Source organism: Arabidopsis thaliana (genome assembly GCF_000001735.4).
Source record: "Arabidopsis thaliana chromosome 1 sequence".
Classification (NCBI taxonomy): domain Eukaryota; kingdom Viridiplantae; phylum Streptophyta; class Magnoliopsida; order Brassicales; family Brassicaceae; genus Arabidopsis; species Arabidopsis thaliana.
Window position 1 is genome coordinate 23,264,404 of NC_003070.9, and position 17,653 is coordinate 23,282,056.

The window sequence follows — 17,653 nt, forward strand, 5'->3', positions numbered from 1 at the left end:
AATAATACGTCGTCGTTTTTGCTTAAGATCAATGGTCCAATTATATGGGCTTCCTAAGCCCATGTGAAGATTAATCATTCAATTTTAATAAGAAAAGTAAACTTCACTTCACGTCAAATAAGTAACAAAGCTTTGTTTTCCAAAATGTTTTGCGTTAAGTACAAAAAAGATTAGAACAACAATTTACAACGTAGACGCAGCTGAATACAATTTTAATCTAAATCTATTTTACTACTAATCAAAGATCTGTCGATTCAGTCTTGCAGCTTTGAGTGAAGAGATCATCGATTCCCCTTCTTGAGAAAGACTCTTCCTTTCGACAGGAACAAGTCCTAACTTCTCACGCAAGTATTCATTTCTCAACTCATCTCCATCCATTTCACCAAGCTCAATAGCTTGCTTCCTTGTCACTAAACCGTAAAGCCAAAGACCTGATTCGGGTTTCTCCATTTGGATCCTAACCCTCAACAATGACATGGATTCAGGTTCATCCGAATTTGGAGTAAACAATACTGAGAAATTCCCGAATGTTAAATCGGGTGTCTCGAATAACTGATCCAAACAGCGGTCTTCTTCTTCGTCTACCTCTTCTTCTTTGTCGATGCAGATCTGGTTAGGATTTAAAGCCGATGATGACGCTCTTCTTCTAGCAACTCTAAGTATGTTTGCTGCTTCTCTCATTCCACTTAAGAAGGCTCCGTGCATTGTAGCTGGATATTGTCTGTTAGTAGCTTCACCTGCAAAGAACACTCTTCCATCACCAACACTCTCGGCTAAAATATCGTAATCATCTCCTGATGATCCGACCGCAACATATGAGTAAGAACCGTATGAAAACTTGTCTTGTCCCCATCTGGAACAGAGGGCTTGAACCGGATCAGGAACAACAATTCCTTTTGGGTGATATATTCCGCGTAGTATCTGCAAGACCCGTTTAACGGAATCAGTAGGCGACAATGTCTCGAATCTTTCCGCAGCGTCTCCAGCTACAAGTGCTACAAGTAATGGACCACCGGAAACAGAAGAATAGCTGTAGAACAAGAAGAATTCTCCTCTGGTGGACGGATCTTCGGTTAATCGCCCAAAAGTATCAATCTCTTCGCCCCAGAAGTTACACGGAAACAACATCGCCACTTTGTTCAACAATCCGAATCCAAGTCTCTGAATCGCTTCTTTCTTCTTATGAGGAAGTTCGGGATAAAACTCAATCGAACCTTTCTTCAGAACACCTAATGGAACCGTGCAAAGAGCCATATCGCAGTGGAACTCTTTGTTACCTGTGTAAACCAGAACCCCGTTGCTTCCATATCTGATGCTCTCAACTGTACTCCCGTAAAAAATTGGAAGATTTTCCGCTAAAGCATGTACAAATATTTCGTTCCCACCTGGGATAAAACAATGATCACCACCCATCTCATACGGATCATCTTGATCCCAATACGCCATTGACAGATTCCCCAACAATGTAGCATTTGCATATTCCAAGTTTGCTAAATGCCAATCTAAGAGCATTCTCTCTTGCTGATCCTCAGCAACCCCATAAACCAATCGAAATGTTTCAAGCGCTTCTCCCAAAGGCACATCAACTGATTTATTCTCCTCTATCATCGACTGTCTAAGCTTACAAACTCTATCCAACAACTTATTAAACGATGCCTCAATCTTAGAATCAACACTAGCATCAGCAAGCTCTCCATTGGGAAGATACAAAGGACAAATATCTCTAACCTTATGAAGAGGCAAACCAAGTTGCCTCGCCAAAACCCCAAGCGGATTCCCATTAATTCCGGTGAGAACGCTTCCACCAACATCAGCCATTGCCTCAACACCATCACCACCTTTCATCTTCCGTGTCTTAACCCGCCCACCCGGTCTATCTCTACCTTCAAGAACCAAAACCCTAAACCCCATTGACAACAACTGTCTAGCAGCAACCAAACCAGCTAAACCCGCCCCTACAACAACAACATTTGGCGGCTCTACGCCATCAAACGACCTCAATTTCGCCTCTTTAATAACCGGAGCAAGCCCGAAGTTAATATAACCATGCTCAAGAAGGAAATTGTAAGCAGTATCAACTAAGGTTTTGTGTTCAGCACGTATAGACTCAAGCGCATGATCTCGCGTTAACCAATTCGATACATTAGATCGCCACAGAGCAATAATGTGATTCCTTACAACAATGTAATTAGCTTGATCTTTACCTCCGATGATCGAAACCACATTAGCTTCAATTTCTTCCTCCGTGAGCGAATAAACCGGAAACCCTACCGACATTGCGATTAGCGCTTCTGAATCCACCTCTTTGCCGACGCTAGTGCGGCGGTTTCTTGAGAAAGCTGGGTTTGCGTTAATCTCAGTGAAGAAACGTTTCCTACGGCGTCTTTTTCTTGCTCTAGGACCAGGCTCCGCCGCATTAGGGTTTTGTGATTGTTGCTCCGTTACCAGATCGGAAGATTCTTCTTCACCGAGCGATTCTGAGATTCGTGCTTCGACTGGAAGAGGAGGAGGAAGAGGAAGAGGCTGAAGCTCCGTTAATGGCGATTGGTCATCGAGTGAGTTTTGGCCGTCTTCTTCAATATTTTGCTCCGATTGGCTCGGTGAGAGTGAGAAGTCTGTCTCCGTCGCCGACGCATCAGAAACGACTTCGTTCACGTCGTCGGCGATAAGCTCTCCGAGAGGTTCTTCACCGGGTACATCCACAGTAGTATGAGTTCCCAGGTCTTCGGGTTTAGTTTCGGGTCGGGTTTCTTTAGTCTCTGTTGACATAGCTCTAGCTCTGTGTGTGATGATGTGAGTGACGAGTCTACCAAAGTGTAGCCTTCTTTTCTTAGCTAAAAAAGGAAGGTATACGGCAACGTTTGATCTCTGCACCCGAAATGTATGGGCCTTGGCCCAGACCCATCTAGAAAAGTACCCCTTCGGTTTGTTATTTGTTAGGACTATTGCATTGAAAGATTGCACAATATCAGTTTTGATCCTTTGTTTTCGCTTAAACAATACAAGTGAAATTTCATAATCATTATACAAATAAGTGATTATATCTTTATGTCATGAAAACTTATTATACAAAAAATCTATTTATCATCTAACCAAAAGAGTAAATGGGGGAACATGACCTAAGATTCTTTTAAACCTCTAGTGTCGTTTTCGAAAGGGAAAGAACAAGACAATTCTTCTTTGTGCCATAACTCCGTCATTAGGAATTAAGATTGAATTATGGGGAACAAATACATTAGGTACTACTAGATAAAGCATAATGTAGGTTTTTGTTTGTTTTTTGTTTGTGTGCAACGGCATATATAATGTAGTATTTAACATTCTTTTCTGAATCTTGTGTATTGACATTGTAGCCTTTTTTATATATAGTTTTAATGACATGTTAGAAGAAAAAAACTCTAAATACAAAAATTATCTTTTTGCACTCATATGTTTTTTTTTGCTAAACTTGTAAATATCATTAAAATGAAAGCTAGGTGTTACAAGAGTAAGTCCTAATAAATAGTTATGCTTTGCCAAAAAAAGAAAGGAAAAAACAGAGCACAATAAAAAGATCTCAGAAGAAGGAAAAGCAACGAATCCCTTAGTGAAGCCATAACGCCATTAAATGTCTGAAGTTTTTCAGATGTCTCCTGGCAGTGATAGTGTTGATGATGAGACGATCTAACTCTTTGAAAACAGCTGTCGGAGAGAGATCGATCTGATTATGAATGAAATTGTTCCTTTGCCTCCAAACCAAGTAAACCAAAGAGTGGATAATTAGAAGCCTCAGAGTCTTAGGAGAGGCAATACTCTGAACCTGGGCCCAATGAAGAATGGAATTCCAGTCGCTAAAAGAGTGAGCAGGATGCCCAATCCTAATCATAATTTTATCCCAAATGATGCTAGTGAAAGCACAATGGAGAAACAAATGATCCCTGGTCTCGAAAGATCCGGAACACAAACTGCAGGTAGTGGAGACATCAAGACCCCAAGAAGCTAGACGGGACTTTGTTGGCAGCCTATCCAGATTTGTGACCCATAAGTTGAAAGCAAGCTTAGGTGTGCAGCCTTTGAACCAAATTAAAGGAGCCCAAACTTTTTCTGAAACTCTTGGCCGTAATTTCTCTCAAGTTTTGGAGGAAGAAAAACCATTACAATGTTTTAAAGATATATATCAGCATATAGAAATATATTTATACAAAAAGATAGTAGATTAATCTATTTCATTTGGGGCAATAGTAACACTAGCAGTAGTAGTGTGGAATGTGAATTTAATCAAAAAACCCTTCATTATCCAACAGAAGAGCAAATTTGAGAAAGTGGGAAAGAAAATGGGGAACATAACCTAATATTCTTTTGATCAAAACCTCTAGGGTCGTTATCGAAATGGAAAGAACAAAAGAATTCTTCTGTGTGCCCCAATCCCATTATTAAGATTGATTTGTGGGCAAAAAATACATTTGGTATTACTAGAAATGGCACAATCAATGTATATATAGTATGTACGTATAAATTATGATCTCAATTATGCATGTGATAAAATAAAAGCATAGCCGAAAACAGCCAAATTATCATTTGCTTCTTTCTTTTTTTGGGTTAAAATGTAGCTGATATTTTGAACTAAGTATTCCATAAAACAGTAGCTATTTTCGCAACGTACCATATAACCATATGCTTTGTCTACCATATGCATATCATATTCGCATACGACCAACTTATGAAAAATTAGATTTGCAAAATATTAAGATGTCGAAATTGTTTAAAAGATAAGTGTTAGATAATCTAGGTGATTTTGTATAAGTAGAAAAGGAAAAAAACACATCAGCAATTTATCGGAAAAGAATATGATCGATAAGAAATCTGAAGAAACTATCAAAAGGATCGTGTATGACCGTGTATCGACATCAGAAAATATCAAAATGAAAACATCCACCTAACAAAAAACATTAATATCTCAAAATGCATCTAATGGGAAAGCAATATATTGTACATTAACAATGTACGACCAAGTATAACAGCTGTTTTTAAAGTTCATATTTGTGTCTTTGTAATATATGTGCACGTATATACCTACATACGATTTGTACACGTATAATAGATATATGTCTCTCATATTTCTTTTTGTAAGATGTCTTCTATACGTGTTATCAGATTTTCAAATTCCTAGTTTTGTAAGATCTTGAACCGAAAATTTTGTTAAAATATTCAACTGACATATTACTGAAAACATATGTGAGTTTTTTTAGTTAAAATATGAAACCGACCAATTGTAAAAAAAATATATGTGACGTTTTAGTAATTTAGTATGATGTTATATTCGAAATTGAGTATTACTTGACCATTTGTTTTCATAATCAAACGTAAATGCATATACATGTTTTATACGTTGAGTATGAATACGATCAACGTTATTGATTCTTTAGCGAATAAATGTCCAAAACTAGTTGCCGACCAAATCCAAAAATATGTCCAAAAGACCAAAACCATCAACGGAAGAATCGTTCTAATTTTGGTTTAACAAAGGACGTGGGTGGTGGAAATATCATTAACTTAATTAAACTAACTAACATCTAATCATATAAGAAAAGCTTTTTAAGAAAACAAAATATAAAATATGAAGAATAATCACCAACAACCTACTTAGTACGTGGAATATATTCCATAAATACTAATATACATAGTACCAAGTCAATTCAATTAGGGAGAGTTAGTGATCTATTGTACCAAAGCAATGGACAATTCAAGAGTTTGTTAGTTAAATATAATACTTTTAAGCCGGTTCCGGCTACTAATCAAAGATTAAGTAGTTTAATCTCGTTATAATCCAAATCCAAAACTCTAACACGTCGGATTCTCCTGGACAAAATGTTTAATGTCAACGATCTAACAACGCAACCTATCTTTCAAGAAAAGAAACAGAGAATAAATCATCTTTTGGATAAATTAGTAATGCACCCCCTTAGTTTATGATGTTTTACAGATTTAATCCCATTATATTATCTTCTACTATATGTCAAAATTTTGGGGGTTACTTAATACTTACTACAAGTCATAAATACAAGATCTATTTTGCTTCAAGAGTTTTAGTTATTATTTTCCATGATAAATAAATTGAAAATTTCAAGTATTAGTTTAGATTGAATCATGGATTGTTAGTTAAAACCTAAAAGAAGAAACACAAGTTTGTCTAGGATGTTAAATGATTTGTGAAATAAACGGAACAAATCAAATAATGGAATACCGGAAAGACTTTAGCTGAACATATAGAGTTTTCGAAAAGAACAACATGAAATGTTAAATAGTATTAGTAGATTAATGATGTTTTAGGTATTCTATTTATATTTTTTGACATTTTTATAATATATAGCAAAATTATTTTTCAAATATACAGAAATGCAAAATTTTGACGGATATTCTAACTGATAAAACATAGCTGATCATATTTTCAAATGTAAAACCATGAAGCGGTATATTAATTAACTATCAACAAACAATTTCACGAATTATTGTGGAAATTAATTTAAATTTTATTATAAGATCTCCGGTTAATAAAAAATGTAAAAACACTTATGGGTTTTTATTTTGGTAACCGAAAAATTTGGACCAATCTTCGAAACATGATACAAAGTTTTTATCATTTAATGTGTTTATAGTTAACAAATTCATAGTGGTTTAGTGGTTGAATAATTCATGAAAAAGTTAAAAGGTTTAGCATTTCATGAGTCTTCTCACTGTATTTTCAATCAAAATTAAACGGTAATGGGGTGTGTTGTAGAATAATGGCTAATCATAATTAAAATCACAATGAAATACCCATTCAGCCACTAAATCACCATGAATAAGTTTTTACTTGTGGTACTTAACTAAGTTCCATAACATTTGTGCCAAAACGAAATAAACCAAAAGTATAAGGGGCAATGTTTGACTGATACGCGCACACACTTTTTCCCAATAAAATATCAACACAAAGACTTTTCTCTCATGTTCTCATGTGTTGTTTATAAAAGCAAAAACATCGTTTGGAGGTTTTACGCTAGACTCTGTCTCTGACCCAACGAAGACGTTAATAAACAAACAAACAAACGAAGAGAGAAGATGAAATTGATTTGGTCACCGGAAACTGCATCAAAGGCTTACATCGACACCGTTAAATCGGTAAGTTCATCTCCTCTGTTTTGACTTTGGTAACGTTTTTTCGAAAGAAGAAAAAAAGATTTCATACTTTCTCACGAAGTAAAGCTTCTTTCGATCCTTTTCACATTACTCGAAAACCCAATTATCTAGATGTGATAAATTTTTCGTATGCTTTGGGATTTTGAGACATAAACCTTAGATCTTTGCACGTCTTGGCCCTTTCTTTTAACAATTTGTAACGTTTTTTTAAAAAAAATTGGGCAACTTTTGCAGTGTGAAAATCTTGGAACGCCGGGAGCGGCGGAGCTAGTGGCGGCGATGGCAGCAGGATGGAACGCCAATTTGATTGTGGAAACATGGTCAGAAGGAGAAACTATAGCCATAAGCGTTGGCTTAAACATAGCGAGTCGACACACAAACGGAAGACACATTTGTATAGTACCAAACGCAAGATCACAAACTGCTTATCTTCAAGCCATGGCAGAACAATCTTGCTCAAACTTGCCGGAGACGATTATTATGAACGAGGAAGGAGAGGAATTGGAGCACACGATGCAGACGCTACAAGGAATCGATTTCTTGGTAGTTGACTGGGATCAGAAGGATTTCGCAGCAAACGTTTTGAGAAACGCTGTGTTTGGTAGCAGAGGAGCTGTTGTGGTCTGCAGAAGCGGTTACCGAAGAAGCACTTCGTGTTTCAGTTGGACAAAAGCATTTAGTGACCGGAATGTTGTGAGAACAGTGACTCTTCCAGTTTCTGGTGGTCTAGAAATCGCTCATGTTGCCGCAGCAAGAAGCTCTGGGAAGAGTGATAATAACAGCAACAAAAGAAAATGGATCAAGCATTTTGATCAAAGATCAGGAGAAGAACATGTTATTCGAAAGTAAAACAAAAAGTGAGGAATGTTATGTTTGATACTTTTTTTGTTCATAATTTGTATAAGAGTGGTTTGTACATAAAATCCAATATACTGCAAATTTTTATTGGATGATTTGATTGTTGTGTTACATTAAATTCCAAGAAAATAACAATCATTTTAAGTTAAAAGCTTTAGAATCAACCTGGACTCCATTGTATGGTTTTAAGTTTAATCATCGTAACTACCGCGGCTTCTTCTCGCAGATTTCTTGTCTGACAGAACTTTTTTGCTTTTAAGTCGTTTATTGTCAGCTTTCGCAGCGCTGAAAATGTAAGAATTCACCGCGTCAAGATTTGGATTCAGAGTTAAAACAATGGAATCATGGAAAAGGATTTGATTTGGTTGGTTCTCACAGCTTTACTATTTTCTTCTTTTGTTCTTCTGATGGTGGAGGTGGAACATATGAAGCCGCATCAATTATCGCCTGTTCAGTTATGTGATTAAACAAAAACATCTCCGTTTTAGATAGAATGAAACACACCATGACGAAAAGACGTGATATTCAATATATTACCTGTAGTTTTTCAAGTGCATCGTCGATGTTACCTCTGCAAGGGAACATACTGTCATAAATAGAGAAGTTATTGAGAATGGAATATGAAAGAGAGGACTATTAGGTTACTGACTTCTGCGTTCTGGTTTTGGTAGAAGATATCACAAGTTCACCATCCTTGTTGATCCGATTCTTCTCCTGTTGACAAACAACAAAAAAGCTAACTACACAACGCATAGAAACAAAAAGCCAAATACTCTATTATCCTAAATTTTGGCCCCAACCAGATCAAGAGTCAAATATCAAACAGCATTTTCAATATTATCTCTGTTCTCTCCATGGAACACGATATAGATAAAATTCACACTCATAGTTTTGAAAAGGGATGATAGAGTTTTAAAAACAAACCGTCAGTAAGATTTTCTCTCTGATCCTGTCACTCAGCCAATACGCGTTCTTAACATTGAAGCGCATATCTACTTTGGTATTCACTGTAAGGGAAAAGTATAAGTATTGAAACATCTAAAAACTACAATGAAAAGTAAGGTAAAGGCACAAGAACAAGGTCACACATTTGTTCACATTCTGGCCTCCAGGACCACCACTTCTAGCAAAGTTAAGTGTAACATTGTCTGCAAATACCAAAAACAGATACACATGAAACTATGAGCACATCCAAGTCAATATATAGGTTATTCATCAATCTACTACAAAATTCAATCCTTCCCTTCCTGAAATGAGCTTTGTATCAGATAAAGTGATTGAATTTGAGATTCATGTATACAATACAGACTATACAGTGATTAACGAATTTGATTTGAGATTCATGTATACAGATGATCATTGGCTCTACTTAAACTCAGTTCATAGAAAGTTCAAGAGACATCAAAAAGTAGAATTCTCCATAACCTATTCCTTAAAACTAAACTCAGTTTCTTTTTTCAAATGGATGAAAGCAAAAAAAAAAAAGCTTGCCTAGAGTGATTTGAGGAGTAGGCTCATTGCCAGCGGAACTAGCTCTCTCTTCGGCTTCATGAAGCATCTGTTGCACCTGCGACAACCGTGAAGAGACTTTCCGATCACCACCGCTTCCACCGGAGGTCGATGCCGCACATCGGACGGATACGAGCCGGGAATTAGAGTGAATTGGAGAAATTAGGGGAGTGAGACGGAGACATGGTAAAAGAGATTGACACGATTTCGATGAAGAGTGAAGGAGAAGTGGATGATGGATGAACTCGCGTAGAATCATGTTCGTCATCGTTCTGATTGCCGCCATTTTGTTTATCTTTCTCGGCACTGAAGATTCTTCCGATGTCAAAATGACGATGTCAGAGAAGAAGAAGAAGAAGGCGACCCTAATTTTGCGTGGCTCCCAATTTCCGGTTTACGGTTAGTAAAAAAACCGTAACATTTTCTTGGTTTATCTCTTTAAAACGATCCGGTTCAGTCAAAATTCAAACGCGATTTTCCGGTTCATAATTTCCGGTTCGCATCAACGCAATTAAGTTAGAACTAACCTAACCAGTGGTGATCATAGCAAGTACAGAGTATCTCGGGACAACTCTCAGAAATCTATACTTTTTTGAGGATAGAACTGAGCTTGAAAATTGAAACTTTTTCCACTACATGAACACATAAATATCCAGAATGAATAATCAAGTTAGAACCATAATCATTCATTTTCAATTGTAATAGAAATGGAATTACGAAAGGGAAATGGCATTGAATCTTCCAATTCTTTCACTCATCATCCTCCAATTCATGATCCTGCAAAGCAACACACACCAAGCAATTTAGAGAGGGTTAAGATAGAATTTTCTATCTTAAATTTGACTTAGACATTCAGTTGCAAACTTCTCCGGATGCTACACTAGAAGCTCTCCAGCCAAAGCTCTGTATATATATACATTCATCTCCAAAACTCGAAAGTACAAAAGTGAGTAGAGGACATACCACACTTTTCTGCAAATCCTCCAACATTGTCAATCCCTTTTGTAGTTCCGCCTTAGTACATAGACCAGCCAGCATACTACGGAAAGTAATGGTATCAGGACACACACCACTAGAAACCATCTCCTCGAATATATCTTGAGCGCCATTAAGATCACCCACTTTACAAAACCCATGAATCAAAGCGTTGTATGTAATTGTGTCAGCAACTAATCCCCTTTGACACATCTCGCTGAAAAGCTCTAATCCGTCATCAACCCTTCCTGCCTTACAATAGCCTTTAATGAGTGTACTAAAGGTCACTACGTCAGGGGAGCAGCCTTCACTAACCATCGAATCGACCATCTGTCTGGCCTCTTCTAGGCGGTTCTGTTTGCAGAACCCATCTACCATTGAGTTATATGTGACAGTACTGGGAATTATACCTTTACAGAGCATTTCCAAGTAAATATCTTCAGCCCTTAAAAAGTTCCCTTCTTTGACAAATACGCCGATCAATATATTGTAAGTTACGACATCAGTTTCCACACCATTGACGGGGAGACTATTGAACAAATCCCATGCTTCGTCCACCTTATTACCCTTGCACATTCCATTGATGATGATGTTACAAGTAGCAGTATCAAGATCCATCTTACTTTTCTGGAAAACCTTAAACATTTCCAACGCCTTTTCTAACTTCCCATTCTCGCAGAGACCGGCCAGCAGAGTGTTACAAGTTACGATATCAGGGGACACACCATTAGAAATCATCTCCTGGAAAAGGTCTTGAGCAACATTAACATTCCCCACTTGACAGAACCCGTGAATAAGATGCTGTAAGAAACGGTATCAGGAACTAATCCTCTTCTCGACATCTCATGGAGAAGCTTCATTCCATCATCTACCCTCTTCGCCCTACAGCATCCATCTATGAGAGTATTTAAAGTAATTATATCCGGAGAGCAGCCCTTGCTAACCATCAAATCAAACATGTGCTTTGCGTCTTCTAGACGGCTATGCTTGCAAAATCCATCGATCATTGAACTATACGTGATTGTGGTAGGAAATATATTCCTTCGAAGCATCTCACGGTATAATTCTTCAGCCCCAGAGACCTTTCCTTCTTTGACAAATGCATTGATCAATGCGCTGAAAGTAACAACATCAGGGTCGATATTCCTTTCGATCATATCACGCAGCAATTGCTCCGCATCACTCCATTTACCATAGCTACAATAACCGTCTATCATACAATTGTAAGTGAGAACATTGGGAAAAATACCTTTCTCATGCATTTCAGTGAAAATATTTTGAGCCTTGATGTGGTTCCCGTCCTTGCAAAGGCGATCAACGATGGCAGAATAGATTACAACATTGGCTTTGATTTGGCTTTCATCCATCTTCCTAAGCATATTCAAAGCCGAGACAGTGTCACCCAACTTACACATTCCATTGACAATTGTTCCGTAAGTAACCGCGTCAGGTTGATGACCTTCTTCTACCATCCGATCAACAAGAGCTAGCGCTTGGAGAACTCGACCCTCGCGGCAAAGACCGTTCATCAGTGTGGTAAACGTTACGACATTTGCAGGACATCCCGTTTCAACCATATAATAAAAAAAGCTACGGCCTCAGAAATCCTACCTTCCAGACATAACCCGTGGATTAGGGTGCTAAACGTAACAACATCGGGATGAAAACCAAGTTTGGTGATCTTGCCAAATGTAGACAAAGCAAAGGACAATTTATGACAGCTGCAGAAACACTTCATCAGAATATTGAAGCTGTAGATATCAAATGGAATCCTCCGCAATTCCATCTTCTGATAGAGAGAAATCGCAATATCGGGTTGTTTCATTCTGACGATGACACCCATTAATTTACAGAAATCAATTTCTGAGTACAAGGGACGAGATCTAACCATATCATCGAACAAATCGATCGCATCATCTAAGCTTCTGATATAATGAGATCCACTTCTCAATTTCAAACTCTCTCCTTCAAAAGCTCCTCAGAGAAGGCATACTCTTTTCAACCTTACTAGTTTTCTTGGCGACGCGGCGATGAACTAATCTCGTACTGAACAATCTCGCAGAAACAGCAGCAGCATTACCAGAAGATGATTCAGATCTGCAAACCCTAGCCAACATTTTCGACTCGCCTGATTTTCGTTGTCTCTAAACTCTAACAACAACAAATGGAGGAGCTAACAAGTCTGTGTAAAGTGTAAACCCTTAAAAGAGTAAACGACGACCGGTTCAATTTGATTGGCACAGTGACCGGTTCAATTTGATTGGCACAGTGGCCGGTTCAACTTCAAATTTCGTTTAGAACCTTTTTTGTTAACATTTAGCCAAAAGAAAATTAACAGAGCATTGTGTAACAAAACAAATAAAATAAAGATCCTTAATGATGGATAATTTCTCAAAGGCAGAACTTTAAGTTCTTGAATTATATGTTCAAAGTTTTAGCTCCAAATATGGCAGAAGAAATTAGACACGAGAAGAGCAAAACTTTAATTTCTTAAGCATTGTCATATGCAACGAAACCAAATGAACCAATAGATAATGATCTTTGTGTTTTTATGAAGATGGAAGTGAGCTTTCTACAACATAATTGCAGAAGATTGTTCAAAAATTTTAAGTAACTAAATACAGATGAGTTATTCTTAGATATATGATCCAAATAAGATAGTTAGAGAATATCAGAGCTCAAATTATGTTATTGTTCTTATCTACCTGAACCTAATTTTTAAAACTTTAAAATGACATCAATCAGAGTGAACACACAAAATCTTTATCAGCTAATAAACTGTGTTTAGCAACTAAAATAATTTGATCATTCTACTTTTTGAAACCGTTGTAACAAGGCTATAATCTAAGTACATTTGCTACTGTTACTATACCTCTTGTCCGGGTTAGTAACGAAAACAGTATACATATTTTTAGTGTGAATTTTTTCTTGTTGTGAGCTATCGCATGAAATCTATATATGACTATAGGAACTGTGCTACTTTTGGAAGAAAGAAAATCATGTAACTCTTTTTTTAAAGCTAACTCTAATTCATATATTTGTAAAACTAGAAGTGATGAATGTGATTTGTCATAAAAATATCAGTTGTGGAATAGAGTTCTCAGCCATGTTTTTAGCTTTAACATAAACTTCACAACACGTTTTATACAATTATGCATACATATACATATATATAGATTAATCTATTTTCACATATTTATTTATTATTTTAAACAATTATATTGAACTAAGTAGCTAAAATATGGCACTTTTTTTGGTATGTGAAAACAAAATAAAAATAAATCAAAAGTGGCTCTTAATAAATAAATAAGAAAGTTTGTGAATTGTGATTATTGATTAACCCTATTTTATTTGATTAATGAGATGAAAATAAAAAATTTAAATATGTATTGTTTAGCCTATAGTGTTGATTCATGATTTGCTACAAACAAGGAAACCTATAGGAAATAATTCCTTCACATGCTCCATAAGAAAAACAAGATTTATAATTTTACTCGAAGTCATAATTCAAAATAGACACAATCTCTTTTTAGTTGTTATCATCATACAGTTCATATCAACTCTCCGTAAGTAATAATGGTCTATCTTTTCACATAGTATATTCTATATTTCTGTCTCTTATATAACTAAACATGGAATAACAATTAGGCTCATAAGAAACCCGATTGTATATTAAGATACGACATATATATTATATTTGTTTACCAAATAACTGCCTAAATATAGATACTGCTAAAAATAGATGAAATAGGAAAAATAGATATTAACTCCAATTTTTATATTATCTTTGTAGCATCGCTAGAAAACATTCCTCTTAACATTAATAATAACTACAAGTCTATAATCATTTTTTTGGTTATTATATCTTCTTAGATCGAAATGAACAATTCAAAACTCTTCACAACCAATGCTTGCTACATGGATGTGCTACATAGTTACTATAATTAATAAATTCACATGAAAGAAAACTATTTAGTTCTAAAATTCCAAAAAAATAAAAAAAATTAACAATGGTGTGATATATTCTACTAATTTTTTGTATTATAACTATATTCACATCAACGTAACTTCTTTTTTGTATTTTCTTCGTAGTAGCAATATCATCAAAAAAAAATCACCACTAGCTCCTAAACAAATATTTTAAAAACAAGGGACATAATTAATCTCTCTACATGAACAATTATATTCTTTACGTTACCTATTAATTATCAGGTAATTCAGGGGAAAAAAAGAAATATTTACCTACAAATATTATATTTACATTTATGTTCTTCAAACTTCAGATTCTTGAATCTTGCAGTCATTCAGAGAGGTCTTCTGACCGCACGTGCCACACGATAGAAAAAGACCTTGTCAGCTCTGCGACGCCGTTTTATCTACAGTGTTTTTTTTTATACGTGGGAAGCTGTGATCTGCTGCTCCTTAGAAATTAGAACACATGTACTCGTTTTAGATTCTTCATATCAATGGGTAATTTACATTAGTAATTTTTTGATTTTATGTAGTTTTCTATAAATAATGAGACATTTCCTACATTATTTATTTGTTATACTATTTTGACTTGAGTTAATTTAGTTAAAGAAAATTATATATGGTTGGTAATTCTCTTATAAACAAATATTGTTGATAATGTATAATCTCTATGTAAATTACTATACACGAGAGAGCAATGATCCCTACTAATCGACTAATCGTGCCACATGTCAAAGTCATTAGCACAAACATCAAACTTATGTAATTGTATATAGTATGCCATTATATAATCTGATAATCAATGATTAAGCAATTTGCAGTGCGAAACAAACTTAAAGTATAGTTTACTGTATCACGTAATGAAATTGGTTATATAGGTAGCCACTAGTTTTTCATTTTTCTACTACATACTTTATATCAAATTTAAACAATTAAAAGGTAATAATACAATAATCTCATTAGCTGTTGAAAAATTGTCTGATATAAGTTAATAGGCAATATAAAAATGAATATAATTGTCTGGATCCTAAATTTATTAAAAACATGTGAAAGGAAAACGAATCTACTTTTTTTTTTTTTTTTTTTACTTTAAAATGGAATTTTTGTAATTTTGTATAATGATGAGGAAGCATTGGGAGAGGACGAGATTCTTGTGTATTAAAAAAAGATTGTCCTCTACCATATCATTATAATTTTCTCTTTTTGACAACTTTTTACACTATAATCAAATAAATTTAAATGTTTTAAAAATATTCAAATAATTTGAGAGAGAAAGATTTGGTGAGAAGTCAGCATTTGCCGACAGGAAATTCTGTCTTACCACCAAAATACCAAATCAATAATTCCAACTACTTTTTTGAGGTCACTTCTTGTTTTGGCGTCTACGCATTTTCTAAAAATTGTTTTGATTCGTTAAATACTGATTTATGTCATAAATGTATTAATTGAATCTAGAATGACAATGTTTTCGACAACAAAATTGTAGACAAATTCAAAAAGCATTAATTTAAATAATTTAAAGAACAAAAAGTAAAATTTTCAGATTGGTATTGGACTTTTTTTTTTTTGTCACTAAAATTTTTATTAGAACTTGAGATGGAACCTTACATGAAACCAAACGCCAAGGAAACTAAGTCGGCAGACAACTAAAAGTCCCCAAAGTCATAAGCCGGAAGAAACAGTGAATTCTCCGAAAACTAAAATGGAATCAAGATACACTAAAAATACAAAGCAGAAAGTTCAAGTCGATATCAAGAAAGCTCGAAATCCAAATCTAAGAACATTAGCAAGCTAACATAAACCTTGAGGAATGATGCTAGTCCAAAAGCAACAAATCCACTTCTTCTTAAGATAATCCTATGAACGAGATTTATCAAGGATGCCTTCTGCCAATCCAACGATAACAAATTCTTCTTCCTATCAAGATGAGAGCCAACCTCTCGGAACCAAGAAACCAAGACGTTAGAACCCGGCAAGCAAAGACACTAGAAGAACCTCAAACCACACTTCCGGATGCGACGACGACGATAAAAGATGCGCCAATGTTACGTCTAGATAAAAGTCTTCAATAAGCTTCAGATCACAACCGGATCTGCAAAGCAAAGACAAGGACAGAAGCCTAACCACTCGAAAAAACCCGCCTCGAGAAAGAGAGTGCCATCAAATCGAACCAGTTAACAAACACAACAAAACCACCAAGAAGAGGAGAACTTGAAGACCCTAGCAACAACTTCAGGCAAAACAAAGAAGCCCAAAAGACAGGACACAAGCAAGATAAGGACCGATGGTTGAAACAGGAGGAAACATGGCCACCGGAAAAACAAAGTCTGGACGAAGCCAAACCAACACGGCGGCATAGAGACGATAAAAAGCACCAGAGCAGCTCTAGATCTAGGTCGAGAAAAGCAAAGATAACAGATTATTAGACGAAACAAACCTGTGGATCAAACAGATCCGGCATCATCATCTTCACAAGAACCACGCCGTCGATCTAGCCCTCAAAACCGCAACCGAAGAGACCACAAATTCACAATCCGAAACAAACCCACGACACTCCAATCGAAGGGCCAAAACAAACTACAACAGAGACACCATCACCATTACAAACTACTAACAGAGAAAGGCTAGACATAAAGCAAAGAGGAGACCGACACCGGTGCTGGAGGAGCCACCGGCTACCGATCTCAGATCGGAAAATATTATTGGCGGCTGGTTTGAGAGAGAGAGCTTTAGAGAGTAATTAGGTTTTTTTTTTATATCTTCGATTTGACTTTTGTTTATACAGCCAGATTGGTATTGGACTATTGGGTACAATATATATATACTATGATGTTTTAATTTTCATAGCAGGATTTTTGATTGAGTACTATATACTATGATTTAAAAAACCTACATTTTCAAATTTGTTTTATATAAAGCAAAACAAAATATGTAATGTTTATTTTCTCCTCTTTCAAAGTTACATATTCTCCAAGAAGATATTTTAAAAAATAATGTAAAATAGTAAAAAAAAAATAACTATCTAAGAGTATATTTATTTACTTTGAAGGATAAAAGTGAAAATACAAAGAAAAATATATCATACCTTTCACATAAAATTTTGATTAGAAACTAGAATTTCTTTTGTGCTTTTGTTCTTGGGTTACTTTTATTTTTTAATAATTATTTGTGATCGATTTTTTTT

At 35.6% G+C, this 17,653-nt stretch overlaps 3 protein-coding genes, 1 long non-coding RNA gene and 2 pseudogenes across 10 annotated transcripts; 1 reads left to right on the forward strand and 5 right to left on the reverse strand.

Annotated features, from left to right (window-relative positions):
• Positions 1-82: 82 nt before the first annotated feature.
• Positions 83-2,818, reverse strand: LDL1 (LSD1-like 1). The gene has a single exon (NM_104961.4). The coding sequence runs from the start codon at positions 2,767-2,769 to the stop codon at positions 235-237; it is 2,535 nt and encodes an 844-aa protein (NP_176471.1). The 5' UTR covers positions 2,770-2,818; the 3' UTR covers positions 83-234.
• Positions 2,819-3,437: 619 nt separating this feature from the next.
• Positions 3,438-4,231, reverse strand: AT1G62835 (annotated as a pseudogene). The gene has a single exon.
• Positions 4,232-7,012: 2,781 nt separating this feature from the next.
• Positions 7,013-8,175, forward strand: AT1G62840 (ankyrin repeat/KH domain protein (DUF1442)). Its single transcript, NM_104962.2, has 2 exons — positions 7,013-7,137; positions 7,390-8,175. Exons 1-2 carry the CDS (start codon positions 7,078-7,080, stop codon positions 8,002-8,004), a joined length of 675 nt encoding a protein of 224 aa, NP_176472.1. The 5' UTR covers positions 7,013-7,077; the 3' UTR covers positions 8,005-8,175.
• Positions 7,148-7,393, reverse strand: AT1G08577. The gene has a single exon (NR_139456.1). It is a non-coding gene; the product is annotated as an other RNA (long non-coding RNA).
• Positions 7,300-9,937, reverse strand: AT1G62850 (Class I peptide chain release factor). Of its 3 annotated transcripts, NM_001084292.1 has the most exons (8): positions 9,505-9,899; positions 9,102-9,161; positions 8,938-9,020; positions 8,663-8,727; positions 8,551-8,584; positions 8,390-8,460; positions 8,179-8,298; positions 7,347-7,915 (listed from the first exon to the last, which is right to left on the reverse strand). In NM_001084292.1, the coding sequence occupies exons 1-7, from the start codon at positions 9,806-9,808 to the stop codon at positions 8,205-8,207; spliced, it is 711 nt and encodes a 236-aa protein (NP_001077761.1). In that variant the 5' UTR covers positions 9,809-9,899; the 3' UTR covers positions 7,347-7,915; positions 8,179-8,204. The 3 variants fall into 3 exon arrangements, with proteins under 3 accessions (NP_001077760.1, NP_001077761.1, NP_001322473.1); NM_001084291.2 differs by having other exon boundaries at positions 7,300-8,298; positions 9,505-9,937; NM_001334053.1 differs by lacking the exons at positions 7,347-7,915; positions 8,179-8,298 and having other exon boundaries at positions 8,364-8,460.
• A 146-nt stretch (positions 9,938-10,083) lies between these two features.
• Positions 10,084-12,672, reverse strand: AT1G62860 (annotated as a pseudogene). Of its 3 annotated transcripts, one of them has the most exons (3): positions 11,747-12,672; positions 10,486-11,613; positions 10,096-10,299 (listed from the first exon to the last, which is right to left on the reverse strand). The 3 variants fall into 3 exon arrangements; another variant differs by having other exon boundaries at positions 10,084-10,299; positions 10,486-12,671; another variant differs by having other exon boundaries at positions 10,084-12,671.
• Positions 12,673-17,653: the final 4,981 nt, after the last annotated feature.

Bases quoted from the DNA above. Each gene is read 5' to 3' on its own strand.
- LDL1 (NM_104961.4), bottom strand. From the start codon at position 2,769: ATGTCAACAGAGACTAAAGAAACCCGACCCGAAACTAAACCCGAAGAC.
- AT1G62840 (NM_104962.2), top strand. From the start codon at position 7,078: ATGAAATTGATTTGGTCACCGGAAACTGCATCAAAGGCTTACATCGAC. The intron at 7,138-7,389 runs GTAAGTTCATCT...CAACTTTTGCAG, and splicing joins ACATCGACACCGTTAAATCG to TGTGAAAATCTTGGAACGCC.
- AT1G62850 (NM_001084291.2), bottom strand. From the start codon at position 9,808: ATGGCGGCAATCAGAACGATGACGAACATGATTCTACGCGAGTTCATC. The intron at 8,461-8,550 runs GTAATATATTGA...ATAACTGAACAG, and splicing joins ATGCACTTGAAAAACTACAG to GCGATAATTGATGCGGCTTC. The intron at 8,299-8,389 runs GTGAGAACCAAC...TTACATTTTCAG, and splicing joins AAGAAGAAAATAGTAAAGCT to CGCTGCGAAAGCTGACAATA.